Source organism: Scleropages formosus, chromosome 11 (genome assembly GCF_900964775.1).
Source record: "Scleropages formosus chromosome 11, fSclFor1.1, whole genome shotgun sequence".
Classification (NCBI taxonomy): domain Eukaryota; kingdom Metazoa; phylum Chordata; class Actinopteri; order Osteoglossiformes; family Osteoglossidae; genus Scleropages; species Scleropages formosus.
The window spans coordinates 25,885,248-25,906,370 of NC_041816.1; the positions used below are offsets into that span (position 1 = coordinate 25,885,248).

Here is a 21,123-nt window from a genome sequence, read left to right on the forward strand (position 1 = left end):
CCGGTGCTTGCGGGGCCCCGGACGGTATCAGTAAATTCACAAGAGTGCCTCTCCTTACTTCGCTCACCCTCAACCCCCCCCTCCCCCCACCGCCATCTCGCTCGTCCCTCAGGCACCGTGGACAGGGTGGGTCGGGCGCTGGTGGTAGCGCGGGTCCCAGAAGACGGTTACAGCAAAGAGGAGCTCTCCCACGTGCTGATCTGCTACCACGCCATAACACGGTAAGATCACGTGCGCACACACGTCGAACCTGCAGCTCTTCCTCGCACCACGTCTCATTATGGCTTTGCTTCCACTTCATACCATCCCACTCTGTTTGTGTCATCCTCACCGTCCCTCCTTCCATCTTTATCCCCCTCCCTCTGCCTCTCTGCCAACCCCTACCACCCCACCCCCACCCCCCTCCCCCTCCTTGTTTTGCACCCGCAACCCCCCCCCCCCCCCCCCCCCCCTTCCCGCAGCCCCTGGGTGCAGGAGAAAGGACTGGCCGTGCTGGTAGACAGCAGACTCTCCCCTCCCACCGCTCTGTGTCTGGCGGCTCTGCGGCACTTCCAGGTGAGCTCGGCGCGAGAGCGTACCGACGTCGCAGCCGTTTCGCGTACGTATCCGCGATCGCAAACCGCATCTGGAATGTTCCCCCTCGGAGACGCGCCGCTGGGAAGCGAGGGAGCATCGGGAAATCAGACAGACGGAGGGGGGCGTTAGAGAGGCGTCGAGAACGGGTCTCTTTGTGTCCCCGTGTGTGTGTGTGTGTGTGTGCGTCTGTTTCTGTGTATCATGTGTTGAGCCTTTTTTGTTCTGCATGCTGCTGTATGTATTACTGTATGTGGCTGTGTGTGTGTGTGTGTGTGTGTTATATTCTAGGTAGTTCATTATTTGTTATTTTTTGCTCAATGTTTTTCTCCAAAACAAATTACAGTTGTTTACCTACTTATCCAATTGGGTCATTTTTACCGGAGCACGGTAAGTACCTTGATTTGGGGTACTGTAGCAGGGTTCGAACTGGTCTCCTCAATAAAAGGTGGAGGATGTTACCGCTGCCCCCTCAATCGTTGCCTTTATTTGTTCGCCTGGAGCTTTTCTTCAGAGCGACTCACCACGATTTACCCATTTATAGCAAGGTAATTTTTACTGGATCAATGCAGGGTAAGAACTTTGATGAAGGGTACGGCAGCAAGGCGTGGTATTCGAACCTGGGTGAATTTAGTGCGTGGCGGCAGCTCTAACCAGTACGCCACCTACTGCCCCCTCACTTACACTTATTTATATGTTTGGACAGTAAATACTACCTATAGATGGTAATAACTGCTCTTACTAGTAAACTGTGATGTGTGTTTGCACAGCCTCTGTTTACTGTATGTAGTGGCTTTGTGCATCACTCTGTGTGTGTGTGTGTAGGACCTGGTACCAACTGGCCTGGGCTGCGTGCTGGTCCTCACAGATGAGCAGCAGGACTCCAGTCCCCAGCGCCCGGAGGGTGTGGAGGTAACTTCACTACACTCTGACCCTCGACCGGGTCCCACCATAAACAGAAAGTCCAAAATCATAATTAACGATCTTTTGCGTTTCGCGGAATAAAACGAGTAAGTGCCCCTTCTGCCGTCAGGTGCACGTGGTGCGGGGGACGGGCATCCTTCAGCGCTTCGTGGATCGGCTTCAGTTGCCCACAGCTCTCGATGGAGACTTTCCGCACTCGCACTTGGACTGGCTCGCCTACAGGCTGGTGAGGGAGGCCTCCGCCGTTACTGTGATTTACTGCTTACGTACCGTGCTGTACGTGTTGTTCTCAGACCTCGCAGACTGGATCCATGAACTGTATGCCGTTTACATCACTTTACTCACTTTCTCTTTGAGTGTCCTATCCCAGTGTGATACTCTGCGTTCCAAACAAATCCGCTGTGTTTTCTCAGAGCCTGGAACGCCTGACGGAAAGATGCGAGAGCGCCCTCTCTCTGCTCGGTGGGGCATTGCACTCCTTGGAGACAGAGCCTCTACCGCAAAGCACAAAGGTAGGATGAAATACACCATGTGCGGAACCCGGTAAACTGTTATACAGCGCAAGACAGGAAGAAAGAGAGGGGCATCGCGTGGCACGGAGACGCGGCAAAGTGTCCGGCGCAACCTAGCGCTAGGGTTTTCATCTCCTTCCTGCCCTCTGCTGGCTCTCGCTGGTAATGACACCAACGAGTGAGACGGAGCCCTCGCAGCCGTCGTGACATAGCACAGCAGCAGTAACACTGCTGTCTCGCAGCGCCTGGGTGGTGCGAGTGGGCGTAGGTTCGATCCTCACTCAGTCTGTGCCGAGTTTGCATGTTCTCCCTGTGTCTGTGTGGGTTTTCTTCGAATGCTCTGGTTTCCACCCACAGTCCAAAGACATGCCGTTCGGGTTCACCCGTAGTGTGTGAGTTGGAGAGAGTGTGTTCCACTGATATATGGATGAGTAAAATTACCCAGCAGTATGAATGGGTAAATAATTGTCAGTACCTTAACATTGTAAAGTTTTGGAGAAAAGAGTCAGATAAATATTTCACTTAAGTCTCTATCTATTGTCCAGTTTTGAGTAAAAATCCTCATCTTTTTCAAATTTTTCCTGACCCAAGAGTAGAGTGGTGGTGCGAAGTGTCCAAGATCTCCCTAAAGGTACATTATAGGTCAGTCCTTATAATGTAAAGTGCTGGCAAGTTATTTCTGTGTCACAGGAATGTCATAACCTGCTCCACCGGTGCTTGTTATTTCATCTGTAACATCCAAAACCATTATGCCTGATGGGGCCATTGTTGGTGTCAGCGTTTAACTACGAGGGTCGCCTGTGCTGATGTGCCTCTTGTCACAGCAGTGAACATTGAAGTGTGTCATGCTGACATTTATAGGACTTGATTTCATTGTTTGTCCTGCATAACATCACTCAGTCCCTCTGGAAGGAACTAGTTCACCTTTACCGTATTACTGATGACCATGTTCAGTGCCCGCTGCCGTTGATTGTGTTTGGCATTGTGTCCTAACTGCAGGCATCATACTGTGTTTTTCACTATAAGTTGCAAATCCCTGATCCAAGTCCCCTATTCCTGCATGTTTCACCTGCACAGCAAGTACAGGCACGAAATGAAATGAAACCAGCAGCGGAAAGGTTCAGTTCCGTGCGACTGCGCTGTGCTCGGCAGCCTCTACTGCTTGCTGTTTTATTACTAAAGCAATATCGTGAAATTCTATGGGAAGGAGTCAAACCGATCCTGCTCTGGCCTTCATTTGACTGGCTGAGACCAGACACTGTGACCCCTGCTGTGGTTGGACACCCTTGGCGCATGTGGCTCAGCAGTGCCACCTGCTGGTTGGCCTTGGAACATATTGACTGGACATTGGGACAGCTTTCCATTTATTCACATGGCTGACACTTTTCTCCAAAGCAGCTTACAGTGTTAAAGTTCTTATAACTATTTACCCATTTATACAGTTCAGATATTTCACTAGAGCTATTCAGGGTAAATACTTCATTCAAGGGTACTACAAGTAGAGGTAAGGCTTAAACCTGTGACCTTTAGGCCCAAAAGCAGCAGCTCTAACCACGACGCTACCAGCTGGCTCTGCATCTACACTTAGCAGGTGGTGTAAGGGTAAAAGCCACGGCTTTTGGACTCAGCGGTCCCAGGGTTGAATCCCAGCAGCTGCTGTTGCACCCTTGAACAATGTACTTACCCTGAATTTACTCCAGTAAAAATCACCCGGCTGTAGAAATGGAGAAATAGCTATAAGCTGCTTTCGAGAGAAGTGACAGATAAATGAATGAATATTAATACCAGAGGTAGTATGACACGGTATAAGATGGTGAAATGTGGTTGGCTGGACTCAGCAGTGCACTGTAATGCTTAGCTGAGTAAATTATGCTGCGTGTCATCTCTCCTCTGTCCATTTGACGAAGGTGGTGTCCCTCAGTGTGGCCAAACACAAGCAGCTGATGATGGACGTCTTGGCTGACCAAAGGCTGACCGAGCTGCAGAGAGGAGGTGGAGCCTGGCTGGCAGGACTGACCAGTCGTGGTACTGAGCCAGCGCTGAGGTCACAAGACTGCAGGTATTCAGTGGGAAAGCAATGCAGTGATCCCCTCCGGTCTCCTAGTAATGAGGGTTTCAGCAAGAAGCATATCACACCCAGGAAAAGTCTGGAATCGAAAGCCAGCAGGTTCTCACTTTACCCTCCTTTATGATGGAATGAGCTCCCTCCATCCCTCAGGGCTGCTGAATCCCTTTGAACATGCAAGAATGGCTGCAAAACCATCTCATTCAGAGGCACCTATCGACCGATTGTCTATCCTAATAGACGTTTTATTTCCTATTAGCTCCATCAGCAGCTACTCATGTAATCTGCACTGGCAACAGCGATACTGGATAAACTGGCCGTGCTCCGATAATCACGTCCGCAGGCGATTTCTCTTTACTCTGAGATGTACGACGCCTTTGGGACAAGCATCTTCTTGATGAATAATACTGTACAACTGTCCACTGGACTCGTTCAATCATATACCGTACACTTAACGAACGCTCACAAGCAATATTCATATGAATATATGATTATGTATTAATTCAACCTTCCAAAAATAACGGAACACTAAATACAAAAGAAGTCAATGAAAACAATGAAAATGAGCTGACGCTCAGTGCACAAGTTGACTTTTTTTGGACTGTCCAGATGGGGACATAGCTACCGAGTTATGACCAGGTGGGGGGTGGTCATTGGAATCGACCCTGAAGAAACCCTCTTCACCCTCCCTCTCTCTCGCTGCCCCTTGTCTTCCAGGGCTGCTCTAGCCGTGACCTCTGACCTCTACAACAGCGTGGACGACGCACTGCACAGACTGGTCCGAGTGTCCAACCAGAGGGGTCGAGACCTGGAGACCCTCGGCAAGCTGGTAGCTCTGGAGGAGAGACTGGACCAGGTGGCACCCGGGCAAGAGTTACCTAAATTTCCACGTACCATGTTTTGATAATGCTTACACTGTCCACCGTACACCCCTGCCCCCCCCCCCCCCCACAGTGTGAGAGGGATATAGAGAAGGTCCAGGAGCAGCTGGAGGGGTATAAGGACACCCCCCTTTCTCTGAGCAAACTCTCCCTCAAACAGCAGAAGTTCAAGGCCTTCAGAGAGTCCACTCTGGTGAGTGTGTGTGTGTGTGAGACCACTGTTGCTCAAAAGTTCGAAACGCATTAACACCCATGTTTGTGAAGCCCGTTGTCAAGGGCAACTACAGGTGGTCCCCGATTTACGATGGCTCAGCTTGCAATTTTTTTCGACTTTACGATGGCGAGTTGGCGACAGACATTCAGTAGAAACCGTACTTCGAATTTTGAATTTTGATTTTTTCCTGGGCAAGCGATACTGAGCGGCGACAATGATCCGCATCTTCCAGTCTGTCACGCAGCGGTGTGTTTTAGGTGTATTAAATGCATTCTCGACTTTCGATATTTTCCACTTATAATGGGTTTCGGGGAGCGTAACGCCATCGTAAATCGGGGCCCACTTGTATTCTGACATTTTTCCCTTTTTTTCCCTCATTTTCACCTTTTTATAACAACTTATGAAGCCTTGTCAGTTACAAAAATAGTTTCCAGAAAGTTCACTCATCTTTTTATTTACAGTGTGCTGTAGGTCCACGCGGTGTTTAATAAACAGTGTGTGTGCACCTATGTATATTATGTATATATGAACAGATGCACAGTATATTTGTTTTCTTATTGATCTTATCTGGCACTGATTTACCCGTTTACACTGCGGGGCGATTTTTACTGTATCAGTTCCGGATAAGTACCTTGATGGAGGGTACAACTCCAGGAGGTGGGCTTCGAACCCGCGTCCTTCGAGCACAAGGCGGCATCTCCCACCACCGCACCACCTGCAGGCGGCACAAAAATATTACACGAGCACTTTATTCCACGTGTCTGGATGTGTTTTGTTGGCATGACATGAGTCACAGCGCAGCGCACCCTTCACTGCATGAGGCTTTGACCGTGCTGTATGTTCAGGTGAGGTAAACGTGCGTGTGCTGCGCGTTCACAGGAGCTCCACAGGGAAACCCACTCCGTGCTGGGACAGCTGGAGAGATGGGCGGAGCTGGAGTGGGCGGGGCGAGAGTGGGCGGGGCTGGAGGCGGTGCTGGAGCGCCTGCCGCCGGTTAGGGAGCGGCTGCGGGACATTTCGCACTGTCTGTCCGACTGCTGGACCCAGATGGACAGCACACAGAGGCTGCTGTCCACACTCACCGAGGTGCGTGCCTCCCCTTTCCAGAGTGTGTGTTTGCAGCGTCTGTGCGCCTTCGTGTGTGTGTGCGTGTGTGTGCCGCTGTTCCCATCCTTTGCGCTGAACTGCACCGTCCCTCCCTCCTGCTAGGCGTCCCAGTGGTGCGATGCCGTCTCCGCCGCCACAGGCCCCCCCTCCGCCTCGCCGCTCTCCTCGCTCCCCCCGATCCCGCCCTCCCGTTTCCAGGACGCCCGGGCGCTGGCCATGGAGCTGGGGGGCGGCCCGCTGCTGGAGCTCTGGTCTCGCACCCTGGAGCGCTACCAGCGCACGCTGGCCCAGTTCAAGACCCGGCTGCTGCAGGCTCCGCCCGGAGCCCCTCCCGTGCCCCGCCCCAAGGCGGCGTCGTCGTCCAGCATGTGGGACCTGCTCGGCGCGGACGGGGAGCTCGAGGGCGAGGGCGAGGGCGACTGGGGGGGCCTGCAGTCCTGGGGGTCCCTGGCCTCTCTCTTCCGCCCGCAGAACTGCTCCACCCTGAAGATCGGGGACGAGCGCAAGAAGGACACGGCAGCAGGAGGGGGGGGGTTCCTGCAAGCGCTGCTGCACCCTGCCAAGAAGAGTGTGAGTGTGAGGCGTGTGTGCCCGTCCGCTTCTTAAACTGTGTGTCAGCAGGTAGGTAGATAGATAGATAGAGAGATAGATAGACATACATTAGATTCTATTGGCTATACAGTCAAATATTCTCTTGTTTATTTAGTTAATGATCTAAAGTGACTCATAATAATAAGCTACTTACAAAAATTTTACCCATTTTTACAGCAAAGTACTTTTTACCGGAGCATTTTGGAGTAAATACCGTACCTTTCTCAAGGGTACTGCAGCAGGAGGTGGGACTCAAGCTACGCTCTTCTGAGTGCAGGTCAACAGCTCTAACCGCTGCGCCACCTGCTGGCCCCGTTCCTCTCTCTTCAGCCGCCCGAAGCCGCCCTTCCTCCCAAACCCCCCCGGAAACGCCACCCCAGCTTCGACCTGCAGGCCCTGCTGGCTCCCCGCCGCGGTCCCGCCAACTCGCGTCCGGGGGACCTCCCTGCCGCCACCAGCCGAAGCGCCCCCATGTCCTGGCTGGGTCGAAAGGCGCTCGTCGATCCCGTCCTCAGCATCGGCGTGGCGGCCGCCCTCCCCGGGGACGGCGCGGCGGGCGGGGCGACGTCCGGGGCCGGGAGCGTGCTCATCCGAGGAGTGGAGGTCAGCAGCAAGGAGGTGGTGGACCACACCGGGTCGCCGCGGCAGCACGTCCTCCTGAGCAGAGCGGAGAGGGAGACGGGGGGCGAGAGGCAGGGCACCACCGCCCAGAGGTGAGACAGATGTGTCTGCAGCTGCACTTCTTCACCTCCAGCTGTGTTGAATTAGTGTGATGCACGGCTGGTCAGTACATAGAACCTCAGCCGCTTTCCTCGGTTCATCCTCACATGACCGGTCTAATGGGGTGGGGGGTGAACGGTCAGGCAATTGGCCAGTCCGTCCAGCGTAGCATGTCTGGGATTTTTAATACCATTTGGATATGATGGGAAATTTGCTGTATGCAAATAAAATATTTTAGTAACAAAACAGTACAAGACAATAAAATAGACATTTTTTTGTATATATTTATATTAGATATTATGTATGAGCTGGATCCAAAAGGTTGCAGGTTTGATCCCCACTTCCGGCTCTAGTATCCTTGAGCACGGTACTTACCCTAACTTGCTCCGGTAAAATTACCCAGCTGTATAGATGGGTAAATAGTTGTAACCTTAACACTGTAAGTCGCTTTGAAGAAAAGCGTCTGCTAAATGAATAAATATGTACAGTATATGGTAATCAAACAATAAAATTAACAGTACTGTAATTTTACGACAGAAGTAAATCACTACAGATACTGACATAGTGTTATTACCCATGCTCTGGACTGAAGCTTTTTTGAGAAAACAGTGTAAATAATGTTAGAAAAATGTTTTTTTTAATTATTATTATTTACATTTGTGCTTCAAGCAGGGAATTTAAATTTTGTTTGGAATTTCTGGAATGCGTATTAAAAACTGCGATAGAAGGATATCCGGTCCAGGATTTTCCACACTTGGCCTTGCGCCCTGTACCTCTGGGATAGGCTCTGGATCACCGTGACCCTGACTTGCACAAGCAGTTACTGAGGGTTACAGTTAATACGTTAAAATAATGATAGTGGTGATGCATCGGGCCGTCCAGTCGTTACAATATCCGGTCACCTGAGGTCCACAGATGACCTGTATTTGAGCCTGGGTTGTGTCCGTGCGTCTGAACTGCCCGAACCCCCCCGCCGCCGCCGCTGTAACCTCCTCCCCGCTTCCCTTTCAGTAAAATCTGCCAGCTGTGGTGTCGGCTTCTCAGCTCGGAGCGGCAGTACGTGGCTCTTCTCAAAGGCGTGGAGGAGAACTACCTGCCCCCGCTCGACTGCCCCGACGCCCCCGCTCATCTCCGGGGCAAGTGGGACTCTCTTTTCGCCAACTGGAGCAACCTGTGCGCCTTCCACACGCAGCACCTTCTCCCAGCCATGGAGGGCGCTCTCACGCAAACCCTGCTCCTGCAGGACTGCTTCAGTAAATTTGTGAGTGTCCTCCGGGAAAACGTCCTCGTAGAGCAGCGCGTCAAAGTGCTCCAACCAGCCCTCCGTCCCTCTCGCTCTTGTGCTGCTTTCAGAAAGAAGAGTTCCTGCAGTATTCCCATTACATCAGGACGAAACCGGACCCGGACTCAGCGCTGGTGAATCAGGCGGCCGATTTCTTCAGGGTGAGGATCCCTTACCGTCGTCTCGCCTCTCGCCTTATCATGCGGTGATTCGTAACAGAATGTACGCCCCCCCTGTGTGTAACGGGCTCCTGTGCAATGGAAAAACTGCTACAATGCTTATTAGGTATACAGGCAGTCCCCGGGTTACGAACATCCCACTTGCGTACAACCTGTAGTTACGAACAACCCCCTGTAAAGCCTATTATATTAAAAATTTGAGTTACGTGAATTGATTCATAATAACGAGCGGTTGCTACTTTGCGAAGCGTATGAAAACATTGCGCGTCTACAGCGGTTCGTCGGCTCGTGGGCCCGAGGTAGGACTAAGACGTCCTTATTTTCAGTCGCGCCACGTTGCTCTTCACAGCATCTCCTGTGTTACTGTATTTAGCTTTTTTTGTTTGTTTTTACCCTCCTAACCAAAGTGTAAATGTGATACAAGTGACGGTGATGCATCAAAGAAAAGGAAAATGATCACGACTGAAACTAAAGCGGAAATAATAAAGCGATCGGAAAAATATGAAACGCCAACGAATACTGGAAAAGCGTTCGTCCGCAGTTGGTCGACGATCGGGACAATTTTAAAGGACAAAGCGAAAATAATTGAGCATGTAAAATGCTCTGTCCCGATGTCTCTCTCTATTATAAATACTTTAATTATACAGTATTATTATTATTATTATTATGTCTTCATTACATTGTATCATTATTATTACTGTATTGTTATAATAAAGATTTTTTAGTGTATCCGGAAGTGTTTCTCTAATGTTTTTTATGCATAGAAAGATACACTATATACTATATACTAAGACAAACATTTGACTAACTGACGTTAGATACGAACCGTACCTAATTGTTCCGACTTACGTACAAATTCGACTTAAAGACAAAATTAGGAGCGGAACTCGTTCGTAATCCGGGAACTGCCTGTATGTAATTTTTTCATACAAAGGGCTTATTAGTCAACGGGCGACATTTATTCTGGGCAGTACAGTAATTTTACATCCACAACAGGTCTTTTATTCACTGCCTACTGTGTGTTTCACTGTGCAAAACATGAGAACCCTTCTATGAAAAAAATTAAGTAGCGAATACGCTACTTCCTGTCACATGACAGCCTCGGCCAATCACAGCGCTGATTATGGCAAGTCTAACTCACATACAGAAAAACAGATTTAGAGATGAGATACTTTGTTGCTATTGTATGCAGTTCAATACATGGAAATTTTCTGCGACAGCCCTCAGAACAACAGCGGCAGAAAGAAAGAACACTGAAATAAGTAAGTTAATAAATAAGTGAGTAAATAAATAAATACATAATGAAAAAATAAATAAACTAAATTGTATAAATAAATACATTCATAAATAATAATAAAAATAGATATTAAAATAATAATAATTGAAGATAAAATATATATTAACTAAGTTAAAAAAATTAATACTGACTTTTAGAAATAAGTTGTATAAAAAAGAAAACATTTACTCAGTTATTTAAATAATCAGAGCGGTTTTATGTCCTGAATACCCTTACACTTTTGAAAGTAAAGTGTTTCTCTTGTGGTTTGTGAGTCGGAGTTTGAAGGTGACACTGAGAGTCAAAAAAAATAGACACTTCCCTGCACAATTAATAAGTGATAGAATTCACATTTTCATTAAAACTTATGAAGTATATTGGTGTTATCGTTCTCACGCCTAAAAATACCATTTATTTTGGTTAATTTTAGATTTTAGTTGACATCTTTCATCCTGGAACCAATTATATTCTTTCCGTAAGAGATAATAATTGCAGCTCCTTAATGGAAATTTGCCTAATGGGCTGATTTGGAGCAATGAATTAACCGCACAAAAGATGTGTGTTCGTCCTCCTTCAATCCTTCAGCGTAACATATAAACTCACAACAGACACTGCCATGTGTTTCGTGGTAAAACTAAGGGACACAAGGGGTTACCATACTTTCAAGTGAATCCTGCTATTCAGTCGCTTAAAATCATAACTTATCATCAGCAAATTCTAACAGTATATATATATCTGACCTCATGTGACCAAAAGCAGTGAGATTTTACTTTGTTATTATTTATTCAAAATTACTAATGTAAAAATGATGCACTCTACTCAGCTGACAGTATTAATAATTTGAGCCTGGCTGCTGAAATCCTATCATAGTAATTTAGTCATTTAGAATAAAGAGGGGGGATATGAGGTGGGATGAGCAGATAATTCACACTTTATTAATTTCATGGGCTCTGTTGAGTCACTGGGTTCCTTGCTGTTACCTGTGTGTCAAATCATTATGATGGAATAACGTGTCAAATGCTCTGTGTGTACACTGTTTACCATGCTGCCTGAAAGTGTGGGTACCCTACAGGGATGCTCATTGTTCTTGTATAAATTATTGAAATAGACTGATAAAATCTAAATGTTATCTTAAAGTAAACATATAAAATGAGTGAATGACTATGATTTACACCCCTGATCCTACTTAGCTACTTAGTGTAACCAATACAACCAATACAGTTTGGGCTCTTTGTGTGTTTCTACTACACACACGATGTTCTCTAAAACAATCTATGGGACTGATCATCACACACCTATTAAGTCACATGAGGAACACAGGAGCACTCATTGAATAACCATTTTGTGGTAAAACTAAGGGACACAGGGTGTTACCATACTTTCAAGCAGCACCGTGTAGACGTAGTCTGCGTACACGCTGATGGAGACATCCAGCCGACACGCACTCGTGTACGGTTCAGGTTTGACATCGATGTCCCCATTTTTCGTTCAGAATGTCAACCCGCAGAAGCCGTGTATGAAAAGAATATGTGAATCCTATTATTCAGTCGCTTATAATAATCATCTTCTGGACGTTATCGGTCTTTTTCTCTCTCCAGAGGAAGGAGAGCAGTGAGTCCTTAGGAAAATTCTTTAGCTCATTCGGCTTTGACCGCTTTGCCTCCTCAGCCAATCAGAGGTCTGCTTGACTGCGTGTTCGGCACACACACACACACACGCACACACACACACACGCACACAGAGGAAATGCAATATGTTAATGACCCTGATTTATGTGATTTTATTTCACTTAATGCTATACAGGGAGCAGCTGGTTGTCTGGTGGTTCGATCTGCTGCCTTTGGACCCAAAGGTCACAGGTTTAAATCCCATCTATAGCTGTAGTATCCTTGAGCAAGGTACTTACCCTGAATTGCACCAGTAAAGATTACCATGCTGTCTAAATGGGTAAATGTTTATAAGTAACTTAACATTGTAGGTTATTTTTAAGGAAAGTATCAGTTAAGTGAATAAATGTACTAACCACTATTTCCTTTATTTGTTCAGTTGCTTATTTGCAACAAATCATCATTTCATGAAATGAACGAATGCCCCAGTTTTAACCCATTTTTTTTTATTTATGCCTCTTTAATCTTTTTTTAATATCACAAATACATTTGCAGTGAAAATTTTCAGACGCATTTTGGTCATAATAACAAAAAATGTCACATAATTTTAATGAACTAAATGCTCAGCAGGGGCGTGGTGGCGCAGCGGGTTTGGCCGGCGCCTAAGTCCTGCTTGGGGTGCCTTGCGATGGACTGGTGTCCTGTCCTGGGTGTGTCCCCTCCCCCTCCAGCCTTGCGCCCTGTGTTGCTGGGTTGGGCTCCAGCTCGCTGCGACCCCACTTGGGACAAGCAGTTTCAGCAAGTTTGTGTGTGTGTGTGGGTTCAAATCCCCCCTGCCTGCTGTAGTGCCCTTGATCAGGGTGCTCAGCCCTTATTGTTCTAATAAAAATGTTCCAGCGGTGTAAATCACACCAAAAAACTTTAGGTGAATGAATGAATGAATGAAGTGTCCAGCTTTGTGTGCAATACCAGCGATGGCCACAGGGTGTCAGTAAAGTCCCCTGTTTCCACCCTCTTCCCATTGCCCAACCTCGGTGTCCCTCCTTTAACCCCGGTCAATACTCCGCCCTCAGGTGAAGCTGCCCATTCTGCCTCCGCTGTCCCCTTTGGCCTTCCCACAGTGCCTGGCGGCACCGACCCAGCGCCTCTCGCAGTACTGCGAAGCCCTGGAGGAGCTGGGCAGCCTCAACAGCGCCCCCGAGGCCGCGCTCTCCACCCTTAGGCACATCCAGCGGCACGGCGAGGACCTCCGGGCCAGTGACCTCATAGTGGGCTGTCCGGTGAGACGGCTCCTTCTCCGAGTCCCGTGGCTGCAGCTTCAGCTGTTATTGCGTTCCGTTGTGTGACGGCTCACGCGCAGTGAGGCTCAGATCGACACACCTCAGACATCAGGGCTCATTTGCTCCTATTGCCTCCATTCAATGTAGCGGTTTAAAGATATTTTTTAATATGTTTGGGGTAATTACTGTCTAAGACGCTGAGCATTATGAAAATAAAATGTATGAACATGGAATAATATGTTGAATTATTTATAAATGTGTATTTAAATTAATTGTGTGTGTGTGTGATTTAAATTAATTATAATACTTAATTGATTTATTGTATATATATATATGTATACTGATTTTATAGACCAAATTTCATATATTTAGAAATAGTGGTAATCCCACCCCCCTCACAACCCATAAATATACACAAATGCAAATTCACAAACTCTACCCCAAAATTGTGTTGTTTTCTTATAGAAATAAATTATACAATCAGTTATATAACCTGCAAAGTAAATTACTATTTTGCTGATGTAAGACAGTGTTCACTGATACCCCTTAATTAATAGATGTATCTGTGTATGCTTATAAATATATACATTAATGTTCCTATTTTCATATGTGTATCTGCTCAGTCTTATGAGACACGAGTAAGGTGCTTACCCTGAATTGCTCCAGTAAAATTACCCAGCTCTATAAATAGGTAAATAGGATGTTCTTTCACTTTACCAAGATCTGTGTGCGTGATGTGCGTTACCTCGGTCAGGTGTGTGTCAGAGGGTCGGATGCGATCGGTGTGTTATCTTTGTCCTTCACGTGAGAGCTGCACGTCTTTTCCCTTTCGGGTGCCACAGGTGTGTCATTTTTCACCCGCGTTTTCTCGCTGTGCTCTGAGTGTGTGTGTGTGTGTGTGTGTGTCTCCTGTGCTCCCAGGTACCGGTGGCCGAGAGGGGCGAGTTGGTGCGCCAGGGGGAGCTGCTAGTGTGTAGCGGCGCTCGCCGCAGGAAGGCGGGGCTCCGCTGCGTCTTTCTGTACCGGCACTTCCTGATACTCACCAAGACCAAGACCCCCAGCTTGGGCCGGACCGTCTACAGCTTTAAGCACAGCATTAAGGTGGGGCTGCGGAGGACGGCGACCGGAAGGTACAGGGGGTGTGAAAGACTTGGCCCAGATACCGCAGGTCACGCTTGGGAGTACTCGTATACTGGGTGTGTGCAGCTGGCGGCAGTCAGATGTGGCTTCGAGTCCAGCTTGGTCCGTGTTGTGTCTGCATGTTCTCCCCTTGACCGCACGAGCTTCCTCCGGGTGCTCTGGTTTCCTCCCACACTCCCCATTGCGAGGCTGCCGGTGTCCTACAGCAGGAGGCGGGATTTCGACCTCGGGCTTTGGAGTGCGGGACATCCTCTAACTATTACGCCCCCTGCTGCCCACCAGCTAAAGCCCTCTCTCCGTCTCACAGGTGGGGGAGATGGGGCTGACCCAGTGCGTCGGTGAGGAGGGTGTCAAGTTCGAGGTGTGGGTGCGACAAGCTTCCCGCATGCGCGACTGCCTCACCCTCCAGGCACAGTCAAGCGACGAACGGACCGCCTGGACCCACGACATCGCCCAGCTCCTCTGGACCCATGCGATCCATAACACTGGTGACCTTGACCTTTCACCCCTCACCTTGAACACATTTATTCTGTAATTCACTTATTTCCTTTCAGCTCATATTGACTTTACTGCTCCCGCCCTGCTCCGCCAGAGCTGTGTCTGAAAGAGAGCCTCTGCATGGGGGTGTCCAGCAAGCTGCTCCTGGACGTGACGGGAGCTCACAGCACGTCTGACCTGGACTCCAGCTACTCGCTCAACGACAGAGGTACCGCGCACACGCGCGCTCGCCGCACCATCGCCACTGTGAGGGAGTCGCATGCACATGTCAAATGACGACACCCCCATCTTACACCGTGGGTGATTGGCAGGGATAGGAATAGCAGAACTCACACATAAGTGAGGTCTCGCATGTGGACAGCTGGTAGTGTCGTGGTTAGAGCTGCTGCCTTTAGACCCAAAGGTCTGAATCTCGGCTTGGGCTGTAGTACCCTTGAGCAAAGCACTTACCCTAAGTTGGTCTCGTAAAATTACCAAGCCATATAAATAGGTAAATAATTACAAGTGGCTTTGGAAAAAAAGTCTCAGATAGATGTTAATGGCTGTGAAACACAGTGTACTGGGAGCCTGGCTGTGTGTAACATAGTACAAAACTACAAAATGAGTAAAACTCCTTCGTACGTGACAATTTAATTTTGCACCCGTTCATCACATCATGGGGTTGATTTGTTCTGCAAAATCACCCCATCAAGTGAATTACTATTATTTTTTTATTTTTAAAAAATGTGATTCCTGGATGAAACCTATGCCACTTGACATGAGTTAAAATACCGAAATGAAGGGTATTTTATTTTTGTAACAAATAGGAAATATGTCCCGTCCTGGGTGTGTCCCCTCGCCGCCAGCCTTACGTCCTGTGTTGCCGGGTTAGGCTCCGGTTTCCCGCGACCCCATATGGGATAAGTGGTTCAGAAATGTGTGCATATTTTATATTTGTTACAAAAATTATTATTTTAGCTTATTTTTCATACTCTCATTCATTAACTAATTATCAGTAAATGTCTGTCCGGTGCAGGGCCACACGAGGCCAGACCAGCATCCCCTCTGAGCCGTGGACATAAGCGCGTTTCATTAACATGTACAAAAGGCAGAGTCATAGGCCGACATATGGCATGACATCATGTTTCATAGACATGTTTCATAGACATGACATTATAGGCAGTGACTAAAATGCTCGTTATGGAAATGAAATGACAGAGTATCCAGGCAAAAGTGCCGTTGTACGGAATCATAAGTATTAAATCCGGGGGGGTGCGGGTTTGGCCGGGGCCTGCTCTCCGGTGGGTCTAGGGTTCGAGTCCCGCTTGGGGTGCCTTGCGATGGACTGGTGTCCCGTCCTGGGTGCGTCCCCTTCCCCTCCAGCCTTGCGCCCTGCGCTGCCAGGTTAGGCTCCAGCTCGCCGCATCCGCGCTCGGGACAAGCGGTGTGTGATATGTATTAAATCTGGGTGTACATTCATAAGAGCTGTAACAGTTTAGTGTCGTACAAGACCCTGTTATATTAGGGATGAGTGCACATCGACTTTTTCCAAAAACAAGGATGCTCAGGGTGCTTAGTCAGTCGCTTTCATGACTGCTGGCTGGATGAGTCTCCATCCACACCTACTGCTTCTCCATCCTGGATAGAGCGCCCCCCCCGCTGCAGTACCCGTAGGGGCCACCAGGGGTCGCCCGGTCACCCACGTTGTCGCACTGTCGCACTCACACCGACAGGCTTCCAGGTCCATTTGGTTTTGTGAATGCGCCGCCGTGTGAATTAATTAAAGTCGTGAGTCATGAATTATGGAATGCGTAGCCTTTCAGTCAGCGAGATCATGGGTATAGTACTCACAGCCGCCCCCGTCCCTGTCTCCATGTGTCTCGTTCGCAGTCCACAGCAGTTGCTCGGATTCCTCCTCGGTGGGGAGTCACAAGGAGGGGGGGGGATCACCGGCATCGGGGAGGGACCCTGAAAAAAGTGTCGGACAGACGGGGCCCGCACAGGTAGGAAGCGTCATGCGCACACGCGCGCACACACACAGGTTGGCTGGTAAATTATAAATACGGGATGCAGCTCAGTCCCTTTACATTGCAGAGACATGATGACACACACACACACACACACACACACACACACACACACAAAAGGTAATACTGGATTACACGTGCAAAGAAACACACGTACGGGGCAAAAACAAGAAGACATATACACGCAGAAACAGGTCATATCAGGTAACGTGCAATTTTTTCAAATAGCAGCAGAAAAAGTCAGTGACACACACACACACACACACACACACACACACACACACACACACAACATGTCAGCTATGTTAGCTGACACATATGCACACACACACGTAGAGTCACACATGCATGGCCACGGGGGCGGCAGCTGGTCCAGCGGTTTGAGCCGCCTCCTTTGGACCTCCTCGTCCTTGGTTAAGGTGTGTGCAAGCACAGTAAAAAAATGACCCCGCTGTTTGGAGAAAAGCACCAGTTACTCAAGTAAATGTGAATACGCACATTGCACAGAAAGACACGCACACTGAAGCTCTGCTTCGTGCCGCTACACGTGTGTGACAACTCTTTCCTGTGTGTCACAGCAGAACTCATCTCCTTCCACTGCTGTGTAACCCTTATCTCCACAACAACCGTAAGTTTCCTGGCACACACCCCTTTATCCTACACTCTGCCCTGTCCTCCTCCTGCATGGCCTGTTCACCACTGCGTTCTGTCCGTGGGAAGGAGACCGAGGCTCCCCTGTCCGCACCGCGGTACATCGACGGTACCCGGAGGAATCATCGGTCAGCTTCTCTGCCTTTCATTTCGCCCCTTTCGTCCCCGTCTCTCTGCGTTCTCTCGCTGTCCAAATCTCAGTTTTTCTCTGTGTGTGTGTGTGCCCTCCAGCTCCTGTTTCACTGAGAGGAGCATCCGCAACGGGGCCAAACTGGATCTTGTTGGAACAAAAGAGTGTGATGGACAAGGACGCCGTGGGACAGAACACTGGAAACGCCGACATCGCGCAACCCCGCCCCCCCCCCCAGCCTCCTTGCCCCCCGTGGGCCACCATCTTGGCTCCGGCTGTCACAGTTGCACAAGCGGCTGTTGAAATCAGAGCCTCGCCCATTATTGGCTTCACCTCATCATTCCTGGTCCGAAGAAAAGAAGAACCGCGACCAGCAGCAGCAGCAGCTCTGGATAAGTAGGAAGTCTGCATCAGAAGTGGGTTATTGGTGACAATCATAACTCCCATGACAGTCATGTGCAAAATATATGTTGTATGAAATAGCTCTTGTATCCACGCTTTCGGTGACCAAAGTGCAGAACACGCAGTATTACAAATGTAAAAAACTAACACTATTGACTGTAACAGCAAAGATACACATTTCAATTAATTTAAATGTAAATTTAATTTAAATCACACTTGTTACAGCGAAACCTTGGATGCGAGCGAAGAGCACATACTGCGCACAAACCCGCAGTTCTGCTATTCATATATATAGGAATACGTATATTATCCCAGAGGCAGAGTTTCTTCTCCTTCACCCGGAACACGGTGAAATCAGCATTTTTTAATACGTACCGACAGCAGCTCAGCATTTCTGTCGAATCCATGTCTTATTTACCCACACTTTTAAAAAGGAGGTGTGAGCAGCAGCCGCCGCCGCCACCTGCCAAAATCATCATGTCATTTCTGAGTTGTGGTGGGGAGACTCCAGGCCTTCATTTCTTTCTCACCTGAAAAGTCGCATCAGTGTGTGTTTGCGTCAGCTACACTAACCTGGCACATAATACCAAGTATCACCTGTGTAACTGTAGCAGTAGCGTTGCCGTACCGTGGTATGGAGTGCGGCGGCCCATCGCCCGTGACCTGCTCGACCTCTCCTCTCCAGCGCTCTTTCCTCATCTCCGCAAACCGACGATCGAGTCGGACTCGTTCAGGTGTCCGCTGCCCTCGGTCCGAGGGCGACGCCTCAAAAGATGCAGATGTATCGGGAAATGAACAGAATAAATTTGTATCAGTGGCATCATTATTACGCTCGTCGGACTTGGCCGTATCTGGTTAAATACAGACACTCCTCTACTTACGTAAATTTGACTTACGTGTAAATTCGGATTTACGTTAAAAATTCCCGCCGTGCACATTTACAGATAGCGCTTATGCAAAACATCTGAAATAACGTTAAGTGCAAGTCGGCGTAGCCAGACAAGGCAGGAAGCTGCATCTTCCCGGTTCCTGCGAGTTTTGAGTCGTGAACACGTCTCCTTTCGTTAGTGTAGTGTTTTTTTGCGCATATTTTTACCAATTTCGTTATTGACAACGCCTGGTGGTAAATGTGCACTTGAAGAAAAACGAGAGCCGTCTCGCAAGCGTACAGCAATCGATTTGGAGATGAAAATGGCAATAATAAGGAAGTATGAAGGTGGAAAAAGATGATAATCTATAACACGGAAACCAGGTTCAGCCGTATCGACTATAAATACGATAGTGAAGGATGCTGCACGTATAAAGAAACACGTGAAAGGAACAGCTAGCATGAAAACAACCATAATAACGACGAAATATCAAGATGCAATAACTGAGATGGAGAAATTATTAATGTTGTTATGTTAAATGGTGGGGGAGGAGGAGGAATCAGACGTACGTAAATTGTGACTTACGTAAGCGGTTGAAGAACGGTCTATTTGCGTAAGTCGAGGGGTGTCTGTATGTTGCCACCCGCGTTCTTCTATACGTGTTACAGTAATTCACAGCAATTCACGTGTCTCCTTGTCCTTTCTGGTGTTCGCGGAACATGCAGGACTGGAGGGTGGTTGGGAAAGGACTGCGATTTGTACATTGTCCCATTTGATGCGGACGATCGGTGAAAAGTTTGAGTAAACTCGCTTTAAATTTTTTTCTTTTTTTTTTATTATTGTTAAATTTTAATTTTGAGCAGGAAATGGCCCAGCATGTGTTCTGCAGCAGTTTCCAGGGATGTAGGACACTTGGCTATTTCACCGTACAGTCCAGTTTACCCCATACATGTATTCCCCAGACTGTCCGGGCGTACTCAAACTTTTGACTGGAGCCGCATATTCTCTTACTCCATATCTTGTGTAAGAAGCCCTTGCTGGTTCAGCGTTTAAGTGGCCGTATCAGACTTGCTCTTTTTCACCATCCTGCATTCGCCAGCAGGCGAAGAAGGGAAAAATCTGATGTACTGTTTGGAGATACAGTAAATGTACAGTAAATGTGTTCGTTCGCTCGCTACGACCTGTTCTGAAATCTGTTTACTTACCTGCAGTTGGATTTACTCAGATGTACTTACTCACCTGCTGGGGTTTCACCTACTGAGTTGTTGAAGGTGCTTGGAATAAAAAAAAAACATGTATTTTAAAATATATTTACTACATACAGCTATGTTTAAATGAGCTTCCCAGCAGATTAAGTTTTGCATTTTTATGCTAATCATGTTCAGTGTAAATATGGTCTATTTCACCAGATAATATTATATTATTGTTTCGGTCCGACCGTAAAACATAGATGTTTACCCATACTGTGTTTTGTTAGTCTTTTCATGTAATGTTTGCATGTGATGCTATATTGGATACATTTTCTCCAAGAATTTAAACTGGACATTTTGTTACAGTGTTAAAAAAATGTAAAACTCCATTAAAGAAAAATTTACATCTCTGCGGGTTCAAAAATTGCCTTTGTTAGAAATGGTTCGTTTCTTAGTTTTTGCGTCTGAACGAGACGTACACGTGTTCTGCCGGTCGGAAGGCATGAGGGATCAGCGGGTAGCGCCGGTGGTTTGCAGTACCTGGGCTGTGGGTTCGCACGTGGGTTGGAATCCAGCTCAGTTTGAATGTTGCCCACGTTACCTCCAGGTCCAGAGAAAATCTATTTCGCATGAACTGGTGACTCTCAGTTGTGTAGGAGTGTGTGTGTTACATTGTTGTAGAGTAGACATGTACACAGTAGGTGGTGGTGTAGTAGTTACAGCTGCTGTCCGTGGCTCCGAAGGGTATGGGTTCCAATCTTACTGCCAGCTGTACACACACACACGCACACACACGCACACACACACATTGTCTAAAACCGCTTGTCCCAAGCGGGGACCTGGTCAAACCCGCTGCGCCACCACGCCACCCCTTCTGCCAGCTGTAGTACAATGTATTTACCCTCAATTGCTCTAGTAAAATTACTCAGCTGTTCAAAAATGGTAACTAAGTGTAATTTGTTTTCGAGAAAAGTATCAACTAAACGAATAAATGTAAATGAGTGTTAAACGTGTAGCATATTTTCA

At 47.9% G+C, this 21,123-nt stretch overlaps 1 protein-coding gene across 4 annotated transcripts in view; it reads left to right on the forward strand.

Annotated features, from left to right (window-relative positions):
- The window catches only part of arhgef40 (Rho guanine nucleotide exchange factor (GEF) 40), a 36,837-nt gene extending 16,498 nt beyond the window's left edge, over positions 1 to 20,339 (forward strand). Inside the window, exons 8-27 of one of the 4 annotated variants that reach the window (XR_003798001.1) lie at positions 113 to 221; positions 462 to 555; positions 1,399 to 1,485; positions 1,607 to 1,723; positions 1,911 to 2,009; positions 3,917 to 4,068; positions 4,792 to 4,930; positions 5,029 to 5,148; positions 6,049 to 6,255; positions 6,379 to 6,846; positions 7,198 to 7,580; positions 8,599 to 8,848; positions 8,941 to 9,030; positions 13,005 to 13,211; positions 14,133 to 14,312; positions 14,659 to 14,839; positions 14,944 to 15,057; positions 16,719 to 16,831; positions 17,434 to 17,634; positions 17,738 to 20,339. Coding sequence is in view for 3 of the 4 variants with exons in the window: in XM_029256233.1 (XP_029112066.1) it covers positions 113 to 221; positions 462 to 555; positions 1,399 to 1,485; positions 1,607 to 1,723; positions 1,911 to 2,009; positions 3,917 to 4,068; positions 4,792 to 4,930; positions 5,029 to 5,148; positions 6,049 to 6,255; positions 6,379 to 6,846; positions 7,198 to 7,580; positions 8,599 to 8,848; positions 8,941 to 9,030; positions 13,005 to 13,211; positions 14,133 to 14,312; positions 14,659 to 14,839; positions 14,944 to 15,057; positions 16,719 to 16,831; positions 17,434 to 17,463 (3,140 nt within the window). In the remaining variant the exon portion in view is untranslated. The remainder of the gene's footprint in view (positions 1 to 112; positions 222 to 461; positions 556 to 1,398; positions 1,486 to 1,606; positions 1,724 to 1,910; positions 2,010 to 3,916; positions 4,069 to 4,791; positions 4,931 to 5,028; positions 5,149 to 6,048; positions 6,256 to 6,378; positions 6,847 to 7,197; positions 7,581 to 8,598; positions 8,849 to 8,940; positions 9,031 to 13,004; positions 13,212 to 14,132; positions 14,313 to 14,658; positions 14,840 to 14,943; positions 15,058 to 16,718; positions 16,832 to 17,433; positions 17,635 to 17,737) is intronic. The other 3 variants (XM_029256233.1, XM_029256234.1, XM_029256235.1) reach the window with 3 other exon arrangements.
- The last annotated feature ends 784 nt before the right edge of the window (positions 20,340 to 21,123 follow it).